General features: G+C 42.3%; 1 protein-coding gene across 1 annotated transcript in view; it reads right to left on the reverse strand.

Annotated features, from left to right (window-relative positions):
* dctn2 (dynactin 2 (p50)) overlaps positions 1-20,640 on the reverse strand; it is a 32,810-nt gene extending 12,170 nt beyond the window's left edge. The window contains exons 1-4 of the mRNA XM_065002047.1: positions 20,344-20,640; positions 19,539-19,607; positions 12,921-13,017; positions 533-594 (exon numbers count right to left, since the gene is read on the reverse strand). Coding sequence (XP_064858119.1) covers positions 533-594; positions 12,921-13,017; positions 19,539-19,607; positions 20,344-20,379 — 264 coding nt within the window. The 5' untranslated portion in view covers positions 20,380-20,640. The remainder of the gene's footprint in view (positions 1-532; positions 595-12,920; positions 13,018-19,538; positions 19,608-20,343) is intronic.
* Between the last annotated feature and the right edge of the window lie 919 nt (positions 20,641-21,559).

Below are 21,559 nucleotides of genomic sequence, written 5' to 3' on the forward strand. Positions count from 1 at the left end.
ATCCACAAGATTCAAATAAGACAGCTGAATCATTATCCACAAGATTCAAATAAGACAGCTGAATCATTATCCACAAGATTCAAATAGACAGCTGAATCATTATCCACAAGATTCAAATAAGACAGCTGAATCATTATCCACAAGATTCAAATAAGACAGCTGAATCATTATCCACAAGATTCAAATAAGACAGCTGAATCATTATCCACAAGATTCAAATAGACAGCTGAATCATTATCCACAAGATTCAAATAAGACAGCTGAATCATTATCCACAAGATTCAAATAGACAGCTGAATCATTATCCACAAGATTCAAATAGACAGCTGAATCATTATCCACAAGACAGCTGAATCATTATCCACAAGATTCAAATAGACAGCTGAATCATTATCCACATGATTCAAATGGGCACGTAATAGGTCTTGTGATGGATTTCACAGAGATGGTTTATGTGTCCCAACAGAATCAAATGGTACTATTTATAGAACAATAATCAATATGAAATATTGCAGCAGCAGCATCTACTCACAATCTCATATTCTCCCGACTCATAGCCCACTCTTTTGTTCTTACTGATACGATCTGAGAAGTCTGGGAGAGAAAACACATTCATTAGAGGAAAGACAAGAATATTAGATGATGGTTTTGGGATGAAACGGTTACCGGTTTCACGATAAAACCACAGTAAAATTCCAGACGGTTATTATTACCGTTTCGAATGTTAATTATCATTAAAACAGTGTTTGATTACTGCGGTTTGAAAAACTCACGGGAAATACCGTCCAGCAGCAACCAAAGTTAGCGGCGGTCTGACGCAGGCGCAGCAACGTGGGTTTTGTTTTGTGTGAAAACATGGCGGGAGGCAGTGACAGCGCCCGGGAGATTTTTCAGCCTTTGAAGAGGACCAAATCTGAAGTGTGGTCGTATTTTGGTTTTTACAAGAGTGCTGAGGGAAACTTCAAATCGAAGATGGTCACCTTGTCTGCAGAACATGCAACATTATTTTTTTTAAATCGCAGCAAAAGCGGGAAACAATTAAAAATCTCGAGTCCTCTTTGTGACCACCACCCACTACCTTATAGGGTATGCAAGGTAAGTTCACTTTTAGCTCAATGCATGATGTGGGGACTTTGGGATGGTGGAAAATGTCAAGGTTTGCCTGTCTAACTTTGCTAATAGCTTGTCAATAATGTAAACTGAAGCTTTTCAGTGTTACCTACTCTTATAAAAACACTACACTTGTTCTGCTGCTGTGTGCCTCGTGCGTCTTCAGACTCTATTCACCCATTGCTAGGCTGGACAATAGAACCATTCAAAACTCACCTAAGGCTGAAAAACAGCAAAAGAACGTTGGCTAAGCTGGAACACTAGAGCGAGCCCATAGCAAATGAATAGAATGGAACGTTGGCTAAGCTGGAACACTAGAGCGAGCCCATAGCAAATGAATAGAATGGAACGTTGGCTAAGCTGGAACACTAGAGCGAGCCCATAGCAAATGAATGGAATGGAACGTTGGCTAAGCTGGAACACTAGAGCGAGCCCATAGCAAATGAATGGAATGGAACGTTGGCTAAGCTGGAACACTAGAGCTAGCCCATAGCAAATGAATAGAATGGAACGTTGGCTAAGCTGGAACACTAGAGCGAGCCCATAGCAAATGAATGGAATGGAACGTTGGCTAAGCTGGAACACTAGAGCGAGCCCATAGCAAATGAATGGAATGGAACGTTGGCTAAGCTGGAACACTAGAGCGAGCCCATAGCAAATGAATGGAATGGAACGTTGGCTAAGCTGGAACACTAGAGCGAGCCCATAGCAAATGAATGGAATGGAACGTTGGCTAAGCTGGAACACTAGAGCGAGCCCATAGCAAATGTATGGAACGGAACGTTGGCTAAGCTGGAACACTAGAGCGAGCCCATAGCAAATGAATAGAATGGAACGTTGGCTAAGCTGGAACACTAGAGCTAGCCCATAGCAAATGAATGGAATGGAACGTTCACAGAGCCTGTTTTCACTGGAGTGATGCTTAAAATTCCATTTGGCCTAAAGGCACATGTATGCCTTTTAATTTTACCAATACAATCTGTTCGTCAGACGAAACTGGGAAGAAAAAAAAACTACTTGTGTAGAAAGTAGCATCCGCACATATCGATGGTGTCAACTGTGCTTATGGCTGCATAATGAGAAAGTAGGGGGGAAAATGAAAATGTCGGACTATTTCTGGTCTAGTGATCGATGAAAAACGAGCTCGCTACCCAGACTCACAGAATTAGAAAGAGGAGATTAATCATGATTAAAATGGTGTCTGACATTTTTTTTAATTTTTATCTAAATATACACATTGCAAAATATTTGGCGAAATAAACAGACTTGCCTATATAGGAAACAATGGGACGACCTCAGAGTTCCATGAGTCATTTTGTTGTTGTTTACATTTGAACCATAAACAAAGTGAGCAGGTCTCGTTACCAACAATAGCGAAACAGGCATTGTGACGTCGAACAATAAGCTGGGAAGAGAACGTTCAGAAGGCGAGTTGTTGCCACGGCGCTCAATACAACTAATAGGAGCTGGCAGGGTGAAAAATACCCTAAAATAAGGCCTGTTTGTTCGTGACCACTTCAAAACGACGGCAAGCAGCTGGGAAATATGGTCATATTATGAAACTGGGCTCCACGGCGGATGCAATTAACTTTATCAGGAAAAAAAACATTGTTAAAAATTGCCTACCATTGCACACGATAACACGTTATGTAGTTTAGTCACCCAACCAACATATTTTGTTCATTTAAAATCCAGCAGTCGACTTGGTTGTAAAAAGTGTTCCAACAGGAGAAACACTATAGACTCCCCCGTACAAGACTCCCCCGTACAAGACTCCCCCGTACAAGACTCCCGTATTTATGTCAATTGTTGGGCTCATTGCAATTACTGTCTTCTTAAGACTCATTTGTATTTATGTAAATTGTGCATGGGGTCATTGCATATACTCAAATGCAACACAGAAGATAGTGTGTGTGATAATAATAATACATGATCCATTTCCTTGTTTACAGAGATGGGCGTGCAGCAGGCAAACCCAGTGATGCTACTGGTCTGTCCTCATCTACAGTTGTGACACAGACACTCCAGCCATCATTTAAAAAGGCAGGCTGTTAATACACACACATCAAAAAAGACCTCACTGTACACCCTTTCATATTACATTGCAAAGGACATGGTGCCATTTCATATTGTTGAGAGGCCCGTCTTTCTGAGGCTGATGAAGGTTGCCGTGCCTCACTACAAAGTGTCATCACAAACATTATTTTCCAAGACTGAAATCCCAAACCTGTACAACCAGGTTAAAGCTGATGTTGGAAAATGTTTCGCTCAAGGCACATGGTGTGCTGCAACTACTGACCTCTGGACCAATGAAAGCAGGGGGTGGTTCAACCCTACATCAGCTTCACTAGCCATTACCTCACCCCAGAATGGTAACTGGAATCAAACTGCCTGGAAACACAGTTCTTCCCAGAAGATCACTCGGCTCACAACATCAGAGAGGTTTTTGAGAATATGCTGGAAGAGTGGGGAGATCAACAAGAAAGACCTGGTCTGTATAACCACAGACAACACAACAAACACGATCAAGGCTTTTGAACAGGTCCCAGATCTGTGGCTTTGGCTGCTTTGACCAATCATTTGAACCTGGCCATCTCAAAGGCTCTGAAAAATTCAGAGAGTTGACACAGTAGTCAAGGCCTGTCGTCATCTGGTCCAAGGCTTCTCACGGAGCTGGAAGAGAAGGAGAGAACAGAGAAAAAGCAAGCTGCCCTCAACATGCCACAGAAGGAAGGCTCTGATCCATGATGTGGTGACCCGATGAAGATCTACACACAAGATGCTTGAGCGTTTCCTCAGCCACCAGCAGCCGGTCTGTGCGACACTGGCTGGAGAAAGAGGAACATGGCATCTGAAGACCAACGGATGCCGACATAAGTGTCATGGAGCAACTGTGCCAGCTCCTTGAACCTCTGAGAAAGTTAATAGATGCACTTGCCTCAGAGACACTGTCAGCCATCAGCCCTGTCCTGGACCACGTCACCTGTGATGTTCTGGTGGAAAAGGATACGGAGCCATCCCTGACCAGGGAGATGATACGGAGCCATCCCTGACCAGGGAGATGATACGGAGCCATCCCTGACCAGGGAGATGATACGGAGCCATCCCTGACCAGGGAGATGATACGGAGCCATCCCTGACCAGGGAGATGATACGGAGCCATCCCTGACCAAGGAGATGATACGGAGCCATCCCAGACCAAGGAGATGATACGGAGCCGTCCCTGACCAAGGAGATGATACGGAGCCGTCCCTGACCAAGGAGATGATACGGAGCCGTCCCTGACCAGGGAGATGATACGGAGCCATCCCTGACCAGGGAGATGATACGGAGCCATCCCTGACCAAGGAGATGATACGGAGCCATCCCTGACCAGGGAGATGATACGGAGTCATCCCTGACCAGGGAGATGATACGGAGCCATCCCTGACCAAGGAGATGATACGGAGCCATCCCTGACCAGGGAGATGATACGGAGCCATCCCTGACAGGGGAGATGAAAAGGATACGGAGCCATCCCTGACCAAGGTGATGATACGGAGCCATCCCTGACCGGGGAGATGAAAAGGATACGGAGCCATCCCTGACCAGGGAGATGAAAAGGATACGGAGCCATCCCTGACCAGGGAGATGAAAAGGATACGGAGCCATCCCTGACCAGGGAGATGAAAAGGATACGGAGCCATCCCTGACCAGGGAGATGAAAAGGATATGGAGCCATCCCTGACCAGGGAGATGAAAAGGATATGGAGCCATCCCTGACCAGGGAGATGAAAAGGATATGGAGCCATCCCTGATCAGGGAGATGATACAGAGCAATCCCTGACCAGGGAGATGAAAAGGATATGGAGCCATCCCTGACCAGGGAGATGAAAAGGATATGGAGCCATCCCTGACCAGGGAGATGAAAAGGATATGGAGCCATAAACAATTAACAATAACACAGTAGAAAAAAAAAAGGGGGAGTCTATATACATTGTGTGCCCTGACCAGGGAGATGAAAAGGATATGGAGCCATCCCTGACCAGGAGATGAAAAGGATATGGAGCCATCCCTGATCAGGGAGATGATACAGAGCAATCCCTGACCACGGAGATGAAAAGGATATGGAGCCATCCCTGACCAGGGAGATGAAAAGGATATGGAGCCATCCCTGATCAGGGAGATGATACAGAGCAATCCCTGACCGGGGAGATGAAAAGGATACGGAGCAATCCCTGACCAGGGAGATGAAAAGGGTAATGAGAGAAGACCTTAACAGATACAAAGAGAGTCATGCACATGGCTTGTTTCATTGACCCCCGCTTTAAAAAAAAATATTATTTCACCTTTATTTAACCAGGTAGGCTAGTTGAGAACAAGTTCTCATTTGCAACTGCGACCTGGCCAAGATAAAGCATAGCAGTGTGAACAGACAACACAGAGTTACACATGGAGTAAACAATTAACAAGTCAATAACACAGTAGAAAAAAAAGGGGAGTCTATATACATTGTGTGCAAAAGGCATGAGGAGGTAGGCGAATAATTACAATTTTGCAGATTAACACTGAAGTGATAAATGATCAGATGGACATGTACAGGTAGAGATATTGGTGTGCAAAAGAGCAGAAAAGTAAATAAATAAAAACAGTATGGGGATGAGGTAGGTGAAAATGGGTGGGCTATTTACCAATAGACTATGTACAGCTGCAGCGATCGGTTAGCTGCTCAGATAGCAGATGTTTGAAGTTGGTGAGGGAGATAAAAGTCTCCAACTTCAGCGATTTTTGCAATTCGTTCCAGTCACAGGCAGCAGAGTACTGGAACGAAAGGCGGCCGAATGAGGTGTTGGCTTTAGGGATGATCAGTGAGATACACCTGCTGGAGCGCGTGCTACGGATGGGTGTTGCCATCGTGACCAGTGAACTGAGATAAGGCGGAGCTTTACCTAGCATGGACTTGTAGATGACCTGGAGCCAGTGGGTCTGGCGACGAATATATATAGTGTTTACGAGGCCAGCCGACTAGAGCATACAAGTCGCAGTGGTGGGTGGTATAAGGTGCTTTAGTGACAAAACGGATGGCACTGTGATAAACTGCATCCAGTTTGCTGAGTAGAGTGTTGGAAGCAATTTTGTAGATGACGTCGCCAAAGTCGAGGATCGGTAGGATAGTCAGTTTTACTAGGGTAAGTTTGGCGGCGTGAGTGAAGGAGGCTTTGTTGCGGAATAGAAAGCCGACTCTTGATTTGATTTTCGAATGGAGATGTTTGATATGAGTCTGGAAGGAGAGTTTACAGTCTAGCCAGACACCTAGGTACTTATAGATGTCCACATATTCAAGGTCGGAACCATCCAGGGTGGTGATGCTGGTCAGGCGTACGGGTGCAGGCAGCGAACGGTTGAAAAGCATGCATTTGAGGCCTCAAAATAAGCTTCTTAGATGAGCCTGAAAAAGTTGACACTGGCAGCTGTGTCCAGGAGGCCTTGAAGCTGGCAGCTGTGTCCAGGAGGCCTTGAAGCTGGCAGCTGTGTCCAGGAGGCCTTGAAGCTGGCAGCTGTGTCCAGGAGGCCTTGAAGCTGGCAGCTGTGTCCAGGAGGCCTTGACGCTGGCAGCTGTGTCCAGGAGGCCTTGACGCTGGCAGCTGTGTCCAGGAGGCCTTGACGCTGGCAGCTGTGTCCAGGAGGCCTTGAAGCTGACAGCTGTGTCCAGGTGGCCTTGAAGCTGACAGCTGCACAAGTCAGAGAAGAACCACGATGCACCAACACCCCCACAGCGGCATCGGCGGGGAAAGGCCTGGCTGGGTTGATGAGAAAGACTACCTCGACAAGGCATCAGAGAGGTGACGAGGGTCAGATTCCAACCTCCCCAGAAGACAGAGTGAAAGAAGAGATCAAGGTCTACCCATCTGCCTCCCATTCCAGCAGAAGAGGATCCACTGGTATGGTGGAAGGGGTTCTGCATCAGAGCTGCCTCACGTTGGCAGGAAGCTTTTGTGCATCCTAGCAACCAGGAAGCTTTTGTGCATCCTAGCAACCAGGAAGCTTTTGTGCATCCTAGCAACCAGGAAGCTTTTGTGCATCCTAGCAACCAGGAAGCTTTTGTGCATCCTAGCAACCAGCGTGACATCAGTGTGTTCAGTGCCAGCGGGCACATTGTCTCCCCTCGCAGATCACTGCTTCAACCAGACAAAGTAAATATGCTGACATTTTTACATTTCATTCTCATGTGAACAAAAATACATACATACAGGATGTTTCTTTATGAAGGAGAGAACGGACAGAATCAGTGATGTTCATTTGATTTGTTGACATATTTTGTGTTGTTATTTTAATGTCAACACGTGCACATTGGATGTGTTTACATATGGTTGTATTGGATGTGTTTACATATGGTTGTATTGGATGTGTTTACATATGGTTGTATTGGATGTGTTTATATATGGTTGTATTGGATGTGTTTACATATGGTTCTATTGGATGTGTTTACATATGGTTGTGTTGGATGTGTTTCTATATGGTTGTGTTTACATATGGTTGTATTGGATGTGTTTCTATATGGTTGTGTTTACATATGGTTGTGTTTATATATGGTTCTATTGGTTGTGTTTATATATGGTTGTATTGGATGTGTTTACATATGGTTGTATTGGATGTGTTTACATATGGTTGTGTTGGATGTGTTTCTATATGGTTGTGTTTACATATGGTTGTATTGGATGTGTTTACATATGGTTGTATTGGATGTGTTTACATATGGTTGTATTGGATGTGTTTACATATGGTTGTATTGGATGTGTTTATGTTGTTTATGTGTTTATATGGTTGTATTGGATGTGTTTATATATGGTTGTATTGGTTGTGTTTACATATGGTTGTGTTGTTTACATATGGTTGTGTTTACATATGGTTGTATTGGATGTGTTTACATATGGTTGTATTGGATGTGTTTATATATGGTTGTGTTGGATGTGTTTCTATATGGTTGTGTTTACATATGGTTGTATTGGATGTGTTTACATATGGTTGTATTGGATGTGTTTATATATGGTTGTATTGGATGTGTTTATATATGGTTGTATTGGATGTGTTTACATATGGTTGTATTGGATGTGTTTACATATGGTTGTGTTGGTTGTGTTTACATATGGTTGTATTGGATGTGTTTACATATGGTTGTATTGGATGTGTTTATATATGGTTGTGTTGGATGTGTTTATATATGGTTGTGTTGGATGTGTTTACATATGGTTGTGTTGGTTGTGTTTACATATGGTTGTATTGGTTGTGTTTACATATGGTTGTATTGGTTGTATTGGATGTGTTTACATATGGTTGTATTGGTTGTGTTTACATATGGTTGTATTGGATGTGTTTACATATGGTTGTATTGGATGTGTTTACATATGGTTGTATTGGATGTATTGGATGTGTTTACATATGGTTGTATTGGTTGTATTGGATGTGTTTATATATGGTTGTATTGGATGTGTTTATATATGGATGTATTGGATGTGTTTACATATGGTTGTGTTGGTTGTGTTTACATATGGTTGTATTGGATGTGTTTACATATGGTTGTATTGGATGTGTTTATATATGGTTGTATTGGTTGTATTGGATGTGTTTACATATGGTTGTATTGGATGTGTTTACATATGGTTGTATTGGATGTGTTTACATATGGTTGTATTGGATGTGTTTATATATGGTTGTATTGGATGTATTGGATGTGTTTACATATGGTTGTATTGGATGTGTTTACATATGGTTGTATTGGATGTGTTTACATATGGTTGTATTGGTTGTATTGGTTGTGTTTACATATGGTTGTATTGGATGTGTTTACATATGGTTGTATTGGATGTGTTTACATATGGTTGTATTGGATGTGTTTACATATGGTTGTGTTGGATGTGTTTACATATGGTTGTATTGGATGTGTTTATATATGGTTGTGTTGGTTGTGTTTACATATGGTTGTATTGGATGTGTTTACATATGGTTGTATTGGATGTGTTTACATATGGTTGTGTTGGTTGTGTTTACATATGGTTGTATTGGATGTGTTTACATATGGTTCTATTGGATGTGTTTACATATGGTTGTATTGGATGTGTTTACATATGGTTGTATTGGATGTGTTTCTATATGGTTGTGTTGGATGTGTTTCTATATGGTTGTGTTTACATATGGTTGTATTGGATGTGTTTACATATGGTTGTATTGGATGTGTTTACATATGGTTCTATTGGATGTGTTTACATATGGTTCTATTGGATGTGTTTACATATGGTTGTATTGGATGTGTTTACATATGGTTGTGTTGGTTGTGTTTACATATGGTTGTGTTGGATGTGTTTACATATGGTTGTGTTGGATGTGTTTCTATATGGTTGTGTTGGTTGTGTTTACATATGGTTGTGTTGGATGTGTTTACATATGGTTGTGTTGGATGTGTTTCTATATGGTTGTGTTGGTTGTGTTTTTACATATGGTTGTGTTGGATGTGTTTACATATGGTTGTATTGGATGTGTTTACATATGGTTGTATTGGATGTGTTTCTATATGGTTGTATTGGATGTGTTTATATATGGTTGTGTTTACATATGGTTGTATTGGATGTGTTTATATATGGTTGTATTGGATGTGTTTACATATGGTTGTGTTGGATGTGTTTACATATGGTTGTATTGGATGTGTTTACATATGGTTGTATTGGATGTGTTTACATATGGTTGTATTGGATGTGTTTACATATGGTTGTGTTGGATGTGTTTCTATATGGTTGTGTTGGATGTGTTTCTATATGGTTGTGTTTACATATGGTTGTATTGGATGTGTTTACATATGGTTGTATTGGATGTGTTTACATATGGTTGTATTGGATGTGTTTACATATGGTTGTGTTGGATGTGTTTATATATGGTTGTATTGGATGTGTTTACATATGGTTCTATTGGATGTGTTTACATATGGTTGTGTTGGATGTGTTTCTATATGGATGTGTATACATATGATTGTATTGGATGTGTTTATATATGGTTGTATTGGATGTGTTTATATATGGTTGTATTGGATGTGTTTACATATGGTTGTATTGGATGTGTTTCTATATGGTTGTATTGGATGTGTTTACATATGGTTGTATTGGATGTGTTTCTATATGGTTGTATTGGATGTGTTTACATATGGTTGTATTGGATGTGTTTATATATGGTTGTATTGGATGTGTTTACATATGGTTGTGTTGGATGTGTTTACATATGGTTGTGTTGGATGTGTTTACATATGGTTGTGTTGGATGTGTTTACATATGGTTGTATTGGATGTGTTTACATATGGTTGTATTGGATGTGTTTACATATGGTTGTATTGGATGTGTTTACATATGGTTGTATTGGATGTGTTTACATATGGTTGTATTGGATGTGTTTACATATGGTTGTGTTGGATGTGTTTACATATGGTTGTGTTGGTTGTGTTTACATATGGTTGTGTTGGTTGTGTTTACATATGGTTGTATTGGATGTGTTTCTATATGGTTGTGTTTACATATGGTTGTATTGGATGTGTTTACATATGGTTGTGTTGGATGTGTTTACATATGGTTGTATTGGATGTGTTTACATATGGTTGTATTGGATGTGTTTACATATGGTTGTGTTGGTTGTGTTTACATATGGTTGTATTGGATGTGTTTATATATGGTTGTATTGGATGTGTTTACATATGGTTGTATTGGATGTGTTTACATATGGTTGTGTTGGATGTGTTTACATATGGTTGTATTGGATGTGTTTACATATGGTTGTATTGGATGTGTTTACATATGGTTGTATTGGATGTGTTTACATATGGTTCTATTGGATGTGTTTACATATGGTTGTATTGGATGTGTTTACATATGGTTGTATTGGATGTGTTTACATATGGTTGTGTTGGATGTGTTTACATATGGTTGTGTTGGATGTGTTTACATATGGTTGTGTTGGATGTGTTTACATATGGTTGTGTTGGATGTGTTTACATATGGTTGTGTTGGTTGTGTTTACATATGGTTGTGTTGGTTGTGTTTACATATGGTTGTGTTGGATGTGTTTCTATATGGTTGTGTTTACATATGGTTGTGTTGGATGTGTTTCTATATGGTTGTGTTTACATATGGTTGTGTTGGATGTGTTTCTATATGGTTGTGTTTACATATGGTTGTGTTGGATGTGTTTCTATATGGTTGTGTTTACATATGGTTGTGTTGGTTGTGTTTACATATGGTTGTGTTGGATGTGTTTACATATGGTTGTGTTGGTTGTGTTTACATATGGTTGTATTGGATGTGTTTACATATGGTTGTATTGGTTGTGTTTACATATGGTTGTATTGGATGTGTTTACATATGGTTGTATTGGATGTGTTTACATATGGTTGTGTTGGTTGTGTTTACATATGGTTGTGTTGGATGTGTTTACATATGGTTGTATTGGATGTGTTTACATATGGTTGTGTTGGATGTGTTTATATATGGTTGTGTTGGATGTGTTTACATATGGTTGTGTTGGATGTGTTTACATATGGTTGTGTTTACATATGGTTGTATTGGATGTGTTTACATATGGTTGTATTGGATGTGTTTATATATGGTTGTGTTGGATGTGTTTACATATGGTTGTGTTGGTTGTGTTTACATATGGTTGTATTGGATGTGTTTACATATGGTTGTATTGGATGTGTTTACATATGGTTGTGTTGGTTGTGTTTACATATGGTTGTGTTGGATGTGTTTACATATGGTTGTATTGGATGTGTTTACATATGGTTGTATTGGATGTGTTTACATATGGTTGTATGGTTCTTACATCCACATTGCTTTACTTGTGTTGCTTTTATATGGACATGTGATTTGCTTACTGAAGGTTGTGTTCAACCTGCACTGGGGAAACGTTTACCTCATGGTCACATGGCGCCATCTTTAATGTTAAATGTTATTATTTTAGTGTTTCTGCACACAAAAAAACTACATCGTGCTGCTAATTGTATTTGTTTGTTTTCAATATGATTTCAGTGGATCAGTACTTCTTGAACATTTCCAGCACGGTTCAACGTCACCGCGATAATACTGATAACCGGGATCATTTTGCTCACTATAATCGTGATGTGGAATTTTCATAACCGTTTCATCTCTAGTTTGTAACCAATTCAGGAAATGCCTCACGTCTATGGCTACATGACGTGACGACATGACCAGGGAAAAGTCCCAGAGTTCCTCCTGGTGAGGTCACATGGTCATCTGCTGATGTAAAAAGGGCTTTATAAATACATTTAATTTGAGTCAAGGACAAACTCCTGCGCTTTCTCAACTCCTTACTTCCTCTCTTCCCCACCTCATGACCTGGATAAGGTCTGAGCAGAGAGACCTTGGACCTTCTCCCCCAATATGGTTGAGAAGGCACCGGAAGACTCACTGGGGTACGGCCCGGCCCCGGCTCACTGAGGTACAGCCCAGCCCCGACTCTCTGAGGTACAGCCCGGCCCCGACTCTCTGAGGTACAGCCCAGCCCCGACTCTCTGAGGTACAGCCCAGCCCCGACTCTCTGAGGTACAGCCCAGCCCCGGCTCACTGAGGTACAGCCCAGCCCCGACTCTCTGAGGTACAGTCCAGCCCCGACTCTCTGAGGTACAGCCCAGCCCCGACTCTCTGAGGTACAGCCCAGCCCCGGCTCACTGAGGTACAGCCCAGCCCCGGCTCACTGAGGTACAGCCCAGCCCCGGCTCACTGAGGTACAGCCCAGCCCCGACTCACTGAGATACAGCTGTTTGAAGGTATACTAACCGAGGCCTTTAGTGCTGACCCTCTTGTCCTTGAACTTGTCGTAGGCTGCGTTGGGGTTGACCACGATCCTCTCCACGCTGTCACTGCACAGCTCTTCCTGTTAAGAGACATCAAGAATAATGAGACACCACAGGAGACTTGGTCAAAACCAGGACAAATGGATTGGAAATGAAAGAGCTGAAAGTATACGTAGGTCAAAATAGTTTAAAAGGAGATCAGATTTGATGATTGATGGGGATTTGTGCCAATCTTCTCTCTCCATGGGTTCTGTGTCACACTGGCTGATTCAATACCACCTGGGAACCTAGTCCCTTATATATCAGAATACCTGTATGGATCGGTGTACAAACTCTCTCACACAGTAGACGTTGTTAAAAATCAGTCAATTAGATACAATCCAATGAGTGAGACATCAACTTCATCTACAGTGTGAGAGAGGGCCCATGTGAGACGCCAACCAACACCAGAACACACACACAGATTGAAATGGATCTGTAATCAGGAGGTGGTGGTGGGGGGGTCTATTCCAAGAGGGAAAACAAAGACAGTCGATTTAATATTCGATCAAGAAAGAAAAAAAGAAAAAAAAAAAAATCAGAATCTTGAGAATGGTTCTGCAGAATCCACAATTATCTTGAAATGAGCTCTTTGGTGACAAATGAAACGGAAAACACCACTAACTGTGTAAAGGGGTTGTATTGTGACAACACAATGTGAATGAAAAGTCAGCATTGCCTAGTTACCAGAAGACCTGGGAGTTAGGGACCAATCACTGCTCTACATGAGAAAGTTACCTCCCTCTTGCACAGCTGACTGATGAAAGATGCTCTAGATATGTAGATTATATAAACTAGTGTTTCAGAGTTTCTCCGGTCCTGTGACTTCTAAATAATCTCTATGAGCTAGTTAGCTGCTTCAGTCAATTATGAATCCATGGCTTTCTCCATCTGCTCATTTGAGGAAACAGATTCCCTTAAAAATCAGTGATTCTGAGAAAAGCATTCTGACTAGCCTCAGGGAACTGTGCACTAGGGTTAGGGGTGATGTCGTCAATTTGTCTAAGCTCCAAAATGATTTATTCACATGAATCAAAACGGGAACAATCAATAACCACTGACACAGACAGTAGTGACAGTCCAGACAGACAGTCAAAACAGACATGTTAGGAGTAGGAAGGGAGTCAGTCTGTTAGTCAGTGAAGCTCTTACCAGCTCCTTGGGTTCCCAATGGGGAGTTAGAGAAAGAGCACAGGGAGACAAAGAGGGGAGGGAGAAAGAGAAACAGATTAATGTGGTTATCACATGCCATGCACAGCAGCAGTCTGCCAGGGGAGATGAACGAGTCCAGTGTTCTGAGGCAGACTGCTGCTGACACCGGAGACATTCACTCACTAGGAGACCGACTCTCTGATCATTACGACATCGCTGTTCTTTCTCGCTCTCTCAGACCCATCATCTTTAGGCACATTTTTCACAGCGAGAAAATATAGCTCATTTTCAGTGCAGCCCTCCAAGCCTCATTGAAAAGCGAATTAGGACCCTGGGGCAAAATGAGATTGACACCCCTGGTCTATGGTGATGTATCAACTGCTGACATCACATATCAATATTATACACACAGGTGGGGTAGGCCTAAAATATGCATTTTATATCCTGTGTGTGACTGTGAATACATTGTAAATATCTGATATCTTTTATATGATAGGCCCTGAGCTCTTAACTCAAGCCTCTTGTCTAACTCTCTGCTATTGTTAGCATTATGTAGTGTGTGTGGAACGAGGGGATTGGCAGAGGAAAACCCATTTCTGAGTGAGATGGTAAGAAAGAAGACAGCTTAAGACCTGATTTGATGAGACATACAATGTCAAGGTGTGTTGCAGTACTGATCCCAGTGTTTGTATTGCTAGCAAAGTAGAGTTAGTAAAGATAGCTAGTTAGTTAGTTAGTAAGCTTCTGTTAACATGTATACCAGTAGCTAGAGTAGAGTTAGTAAAGATAGCTAGTTAGTAAGCTTCTGTTAACATGTATACCAGTAGCTAGAGTAGAGTTAGTAAAGATAGCTAGTTAGTAAGCTTCTGTTAACATGTATACCAGTAGCTAGAGTAGAGTTAGTAAAGATAGCTAGTTAGTAAGCTTCTGTTAACATGTATACCAGTAGCTAGAGTAGAGTTAGTAAAGATAGCTAGTTAGTAAGCTTCTGTTAACATGTATACCAGTAGCTAGAGTAGAGTTAGTAAAGATAGCTAGTTAGTAAGCTTCTGTTAACATGTATACCAGTAGCTAGAGTAGAGTTAGTAAAGATAGCTAGTTAGTAAGCTTCTGTTAACATGTATACCAGTAGCTAGAGTAGAGTTAGAGGAAAGGGATGTTAGAACACAGTAACAGAACTGTCTTCTCAAGACAGACAGAACAGACAGGACAGACAGACACAGAAAGAGACTAGAGGTCGACCGATTAATCAGAATGGCCGATTAATTAGGGCCGATTTCAAGTTTTCATAACAATCGGAAATCTGTATTTTTGGACACCGATTTGGCCAAATCTTTATTTAACTAGGCAAGTCAGTTAAAGAACAAATTCTTATTTCCAATGACGGCCTACCAGTGGGTTAACTGGTCTAGGAACGGTGGGTTAACTGGCCTAGGAACGGTGGGTTAACTGGCCTAGGAATGGTGGGTTAACTGGTCTAGGAACGGTGGGTTAACTGGTCTAGGAACGGTGGGTTAACTGGTCTAGGAACGGTGGGTTAACTGGTCTAGGAACGGTGGGTTAACTGGTCTAGGAACGGTGGGTTAACTGGTCTAGGAACGGTGGGTTAACTGGTCTAGGAACGGTGGGTTAACTGGTCTAGGAACGGTGGGTTAACTGGTCTAGGAACGGTGGGTTAACTGGTCTAGGAACGGTGGGTTAACTGGTCTAGGAACGGTGGGTTAACTGGTCTAGGAACGGTGGGTTAACTGGTCTAGGAACGGTGGGTTAACTGGTCTAGGAACGGTGGGTTAACTGGTCTAGGAACAGTGGGTTAACTGGTCTAGGAACAGTGGGTTAACTGGTCTAGGAACAGTGGGTTAACTGGTCTAGGAACAGTGGGTTAACTGGTCTAGGAACAGTGGGTTAACTGGTCTAGGAACAGTGGGTTAACTGGTCTAGGAACAGTGGGTTAACTGGTCTAGGAACAGTGGGTTAACTGCCTGTTCAGGGGCAGAACGACAGATTTGAACCTTGCCAACTCGAGGATTCAATCTTGCAACCTTACAGTTAACTAGTCCAGCGCTCTGCCACCTCCTCCCATTGCACTCCACGAGGAGCCTGCCTGTTACGCGAATGCAGTAGAAGCCAAGGTAAGTTGCTAGCTAGCATTAAACTGTTCTTATAAAAAAACAATCAATCATAATCACTAGTTAACTACACATGGTTGATGATATTACTAGTTTATCTAGCGTGTCCTGCGTTGCATATAATCGATGCAGTGCGCATTCGCGAAAAAGGACTGCCGTTGCTCCAACGTGTACCTAACCATAAACACCAACGCCTTTCTTAAAATCAATACAGAAGTATATATTTTTAAACCTGCATATTTAGTTAAAAGAAATCCAGGTTAGCAGGCAATATTAACTAGGTGAAATTGTGTCATTTCTCTTGCGTTCATCGCACGCAGAGTCAGGGTATATGCAACAGTATGACATAACATTGAAGGTTGTGCAATGTAACAGCAATATTTAGACTTGGGGATGCCACCCGTTAAAATACCGAACGGTTCCGTATTTTCACTGAAAGAATAAATGTTTTGTTTTCGAGATGATAGTTTCCGGATTCGACCATATTAATGACCTAAGGCTCATATTTGTGTGTGTTTATTATAATTAAGTCTAATTTTTGTTAGAACAGTCTGACTGAGCAATGGTAGGCACCAGCAGGCTCATAAGCATTCATTCAAACAGCACTTTCGTGCATTTTGCCAGCAGCTCTGCTGTTTATGACTTCAAGCCTATCAACTCCCGAGATTAGGCTGGTGTAACGATGTGATGTGAAATGGCTAGCTAGTTAGCAGGGTGCACGCTAATAGTGTTTCAAACGTCACTCGCTCTGAGACTTGGAGTAGTTGTTCCCCTTGCTCTGCATGGGTAACGCTGCTTCGAGGGTGGCTGTTGTCGTTGTGTTCCTGGTTCAAGCCCAGGTAGGAGCGAGGAGAGGTACGGAAGCTATACTGTTACACTGGCAATACTAAAGTGCCTATAAAAACATCCAATAGTCAAAGGTTAATGAAATGCAAATGGTATAGAGAGAAATAGTCCTATAATCCCTATAATAACTACAACCTAAAACTTCTTACCTGGGAATATTGAAGACTCATGTTAAAAGGAACCACCAGCTTTCATATGTTCTCATGTTCTGAGCAAGGAACTTAAACGTTAACTTTCTTAGATGGCACATATTGCACTTTTACTTTCTTCTCCAACACTTTGTTTTTGCATTATTTAAACCAAATTGAACACGTTTCATTATTTATTTGATGCTAAATAGATTTTTATTGATGTATTATATTAAGTTAAAATAAGTGTTCATTCAGTATTGTTGTAATCATCATTATTACATATACATTTTAAAAATCGTCTGATTAATCGGTATTAAAAAAATCATAATCGGTCGACCTCAGAGAGAGCGAGCGAGAGAGAGCGAGACACACAAAGAGAGAGAGAGACACACACACACAGAGAGACAGACACACACACACAGAGAGACAGACACACACACAGAGAGAGAGAGACAGACAGAGACACACACACACAGAGAGAGACAGACAGAAACACACACAATGTAGATTCAATATCCTTTGAGTTGTGCTACAAGTGTATGTCAAAATGAAAGTGGGAGGATTATTAGACCAACTAAAATGTATTGTCAGGTGATAGTGCTGCTACATTTGCAACAGGTGAAACAAGGGATACAACACTTCATCACATCACACAGCAGCAATGGGGCACATCATCATCACCACATCATGTAGGCAAGATAGTCATTTCAACACAATTTGAAGAGAGGAGAGGAAAGGGGACAGGAAGGATTTTACAACCCATGCAGGTAAACTCCACTATATGAGAGAAAAATAACCTCTTACTTGTACACACTAGCGTCCCAGGAGGGAGGGAGGGGTGGGGGAGAGAGGGAGGGGAGGAAAAACGAGACCGACAGGGGGAGGGAGGGGACATGGGAGGGAAAACGAGACCAACAGAGAGAGGGAGGGGACATGGGAGGCAGGGGTGGGGAGAGAGGGAGGGGAGGAAAAACGAGACCGACGGGGAGGGAGGGGACATGGGAGGGAAAACGAGACCGACGGGGAGGGAGAAGGCCATGGGAGGGAGGGGTGGGGAGAGAGGGAGGGGAGGAAAAACGAGACCGACAGGGGGAGGGAGGGGACATGGGAGGGAAAACGAGACCGACAGAGGGAGGGAGGGGACATGGGAGGGAGGGAGGGGACATGGGAGGGAGGGAAAACGTTATTAGGATTGGTGGTGTCACTTGTAGGCATCTACTTCACAGTTGATCCATGATACACAGCACGATGATCCAGAGATGCAAATCAATCAATCCTTGATCTGCATCTGTGGATCGAGCCCTTCATCAGCACTCAGTTCAGTTCCATTACACGGGAGAGTTTTGTTAAAGAGCCCCGATGCTTGGTCTGAACATTAACACGCATCGCATAAGGTACAGTTTTGGAAGCATAAGGACCTTATCTTTCATATCAGAAGGTTGCGTGTTGAGCTCCAACAGGCACAGCGACTTAGACACTGCATCTCAGTGCTAGAGGCGTCACTACAGGCCTGGTTCGATTCCAGGCTGCATCACAACCGGCCGAAATTGGGAGTCCGAATAGGGCGGCGCACAATTGGCCCAGCATCGTCCTGGTTAGGCCCAGCATCGTCCGGGTTAGGCCCAGCATCGTCCGGGTTAGGCCCAGCATCGTCCGGGTTAGGCCCAGCATCGTCCGGGTTAGGCAGTCATTGCAAATAAGAATTTGTTGTTAACTGGACTTGCCAGGTTAAATAAAAAGGTTAAATAATAAGGTGAGTGTTCACAAACAGCCATATCTCCATGTTACAGCGCGTGTTTACAGAAGACAGAGGCACCACCTGAGATAATAAGGTATCTGACATGCTCCTAACACCAGTGTGTAACGGAAGAAGTCAGAAACGTGTTGTCACTGGAAAAAAATACTGTCAGCTGCAACTGTGATAAAGTCACTTTAAACAGTTCACAGTAAGTTTATATTTAGCGTTTATGAAATTATTTTGGATGTGATATGAAAGTAAAGGGCTTTTACGTTTCCAAAACTGTATCGCAATTGAGAATTGATGCTGGTTTAGATGGAGTATTTGGCTGTTTTAGCTGCCAGAGCCAGTCAACATCTAAAGATAACAAGGTCCTTTAAGGAATAATGGTAGGCTCCTTAAGAGTACATCTTGGGCAACTCTGGATCACGCAGTGGTTTTTAGAGAGGATGTGACACTCAGCCACATCAGCAACAGACTGGTGTTTTGGGATCAAGAGGCAGCAGCAAACTCCCCCCCCAAACACTCCCTCCCTTCTCTCCTCCACCCCTTCATGTTTCACTCACCGACTCAAACTGGGCCTGATCATCTTCTGGCAGGTCACTGGTCTCATACACATCTGGCTCGTTTGACGCCTGTGGAAGACAACGACTCGTATTCTATAACAGCAAAATGACATGGACATAGCTGGCTACTTGTTAATGCAAAATTAACGACAGATACAGTTATAACCTTCTCAGAGGATTGTACTTTTTGTTTAAGTCACTCAGTCGTACACACATTAAGGACACAATAATAAATACGTTTCCGTATTAGGTGTGTCTTTACTGTGGTTGTTAATTTTACAATACCCAGTGAGTGGACCCACCCAACCCCTCATAGGAAATGTTAACGTTAGCTGGCCAACGCCCATTCAATCACAGGGCTGGATTAGCCTCTGTTAGGCTATAGCTAATTAGCTGTCGGGAAGAATAGCTATAGTTGTAAGCATCTGTGATTTATAACAATGAGCAGTTTAAACAAATCCTAGGGTTCTGTCATCTCAAATTCAATGTACTAAAGCTAGCGAGGTAGTTAACGTATCGTTACTGTAGCAAACTAACTAGCGTTAGCTTAACATAGATCCTGTTAGTTTATCTGGTTAGAGATCAGGCCTGCAAAGCTAGCTAGCCTGCCTCTTGTGATTGATTTGACGAGAGAGTATGTTACAAATATCTCATCGAGACAGATAGCTAGCTTTAACGAGACACTGGCTAGCCAGCTAGCTACAGCTAGCTAACTTAACTAGCCAGCAAGCTAACTAAACTAGCCAGCAAGCTAACTAAACTAGCCAGTAAGCTAACTAAACTAGCCAGCGAACAGGACACTTACGATTCCAGGTAAATTGGCGTATTTGGGATCAGCCATTGTCGAGGTTACGAGGCCGGTGGATGAGTAGACAAAAAAAACCTTAGACGTGACAAAGATACCTGAAATAACGATGGACCTTGTGGATAAAAGTTATTAGTCCGTTTTCAAAACGCTAGCTAAATGAACAAGCAAAAAAATGGGATCCTTTCACCCTGTGTAGCCAAACAACTCGCGAACATAAAGCGCTTCTTTTGTATTTTAATAACTGTATTCTGACAGCTCGACTGTTCAGTAGCGGACGAGCATTACAATCTCGCGAGATTTGCGTGGACGAGCGGCGCTGTAGTTTCATAACCCTCAGGAAAGTGGACCTGGTAGACTTTGGAGATTTCACCTAAACTTGATTCAATTTGCAATGGTTGCTGCCGCTAAGAATGTGAACGAACAGCATGACAGCAGGCTGCCTTGTCTGGTCTATTTATAGACATAGGGAATATAGCCATAACCTAAAAGCCTTTGTTTGAATGAACCAGGGAAAACATTGCAACAAAACGTATATTTGCCTAGTTTATTACTATACTAGTCTGGACTGTGTGAGTTACCTAATACATGTCTTCCTGTAAATAACCTATCGTAGACGTCTCTGTCAATCACTGTAATACCACATATGTTCGATTTTTAACGAATGTGGGCCCACGATTGACTGGTCAAACCATATTCGCATGATGGGGCTATTATACAATAACAACAATTGTCCATAGGCAACCGCTCCATCTTCAGCGCATCAGTGGTGCTGATGAGAGGGATGCGAATAGGCTACCACTTTAATAACGTTGCCTGGATCAGTGCAGGCCACGCCCCGTGCTTGTTAAAAGACCAGAGAGCTGCCAGTGAAGCAAAGCGCTCGGCAAGCTCATGCTTCAAAAATCTCTCCTCCTGCATCTCTCGCTACAACAGCTGACCGACCGTCTGGAGCCGGATCCGCTCGGGAATACTCTCACATTTCAATTCTAAAGAACTGCATGGACAAATTAGCAGAAACGTTATAGTGACATATATGTGTTTTTCTGTTCTATTTGAAGTAAGCAAACTCTCCAACATTTACATAACCTAATTTACATTTTTATTTTGATCGAAACGGATCTTATTTCAAGCACAAAAGCTTGAAATTATCATTCTTGCAAACGCTCAACTTGCCCATCTAAAAAAAAGAGTGTCTGCATTGATATGCATATGA

The sequence above is a fragment of the Oncorhynchus nerka genome, linkage group LG15 (genome assembly GCF_034236695.1).
Source record: "Oncorhynchus nerka isolate Pitt River linkage group LG15, Oner_Uvic_2.0, whole genome shotgun sequence".
Lineage (NCBI taxonomy): Eukaryota > Metazoa > Chordata > Actinopteri > Salmoniformes > Salmonidae > Oncorhynchus > Oncorhynchus nerka.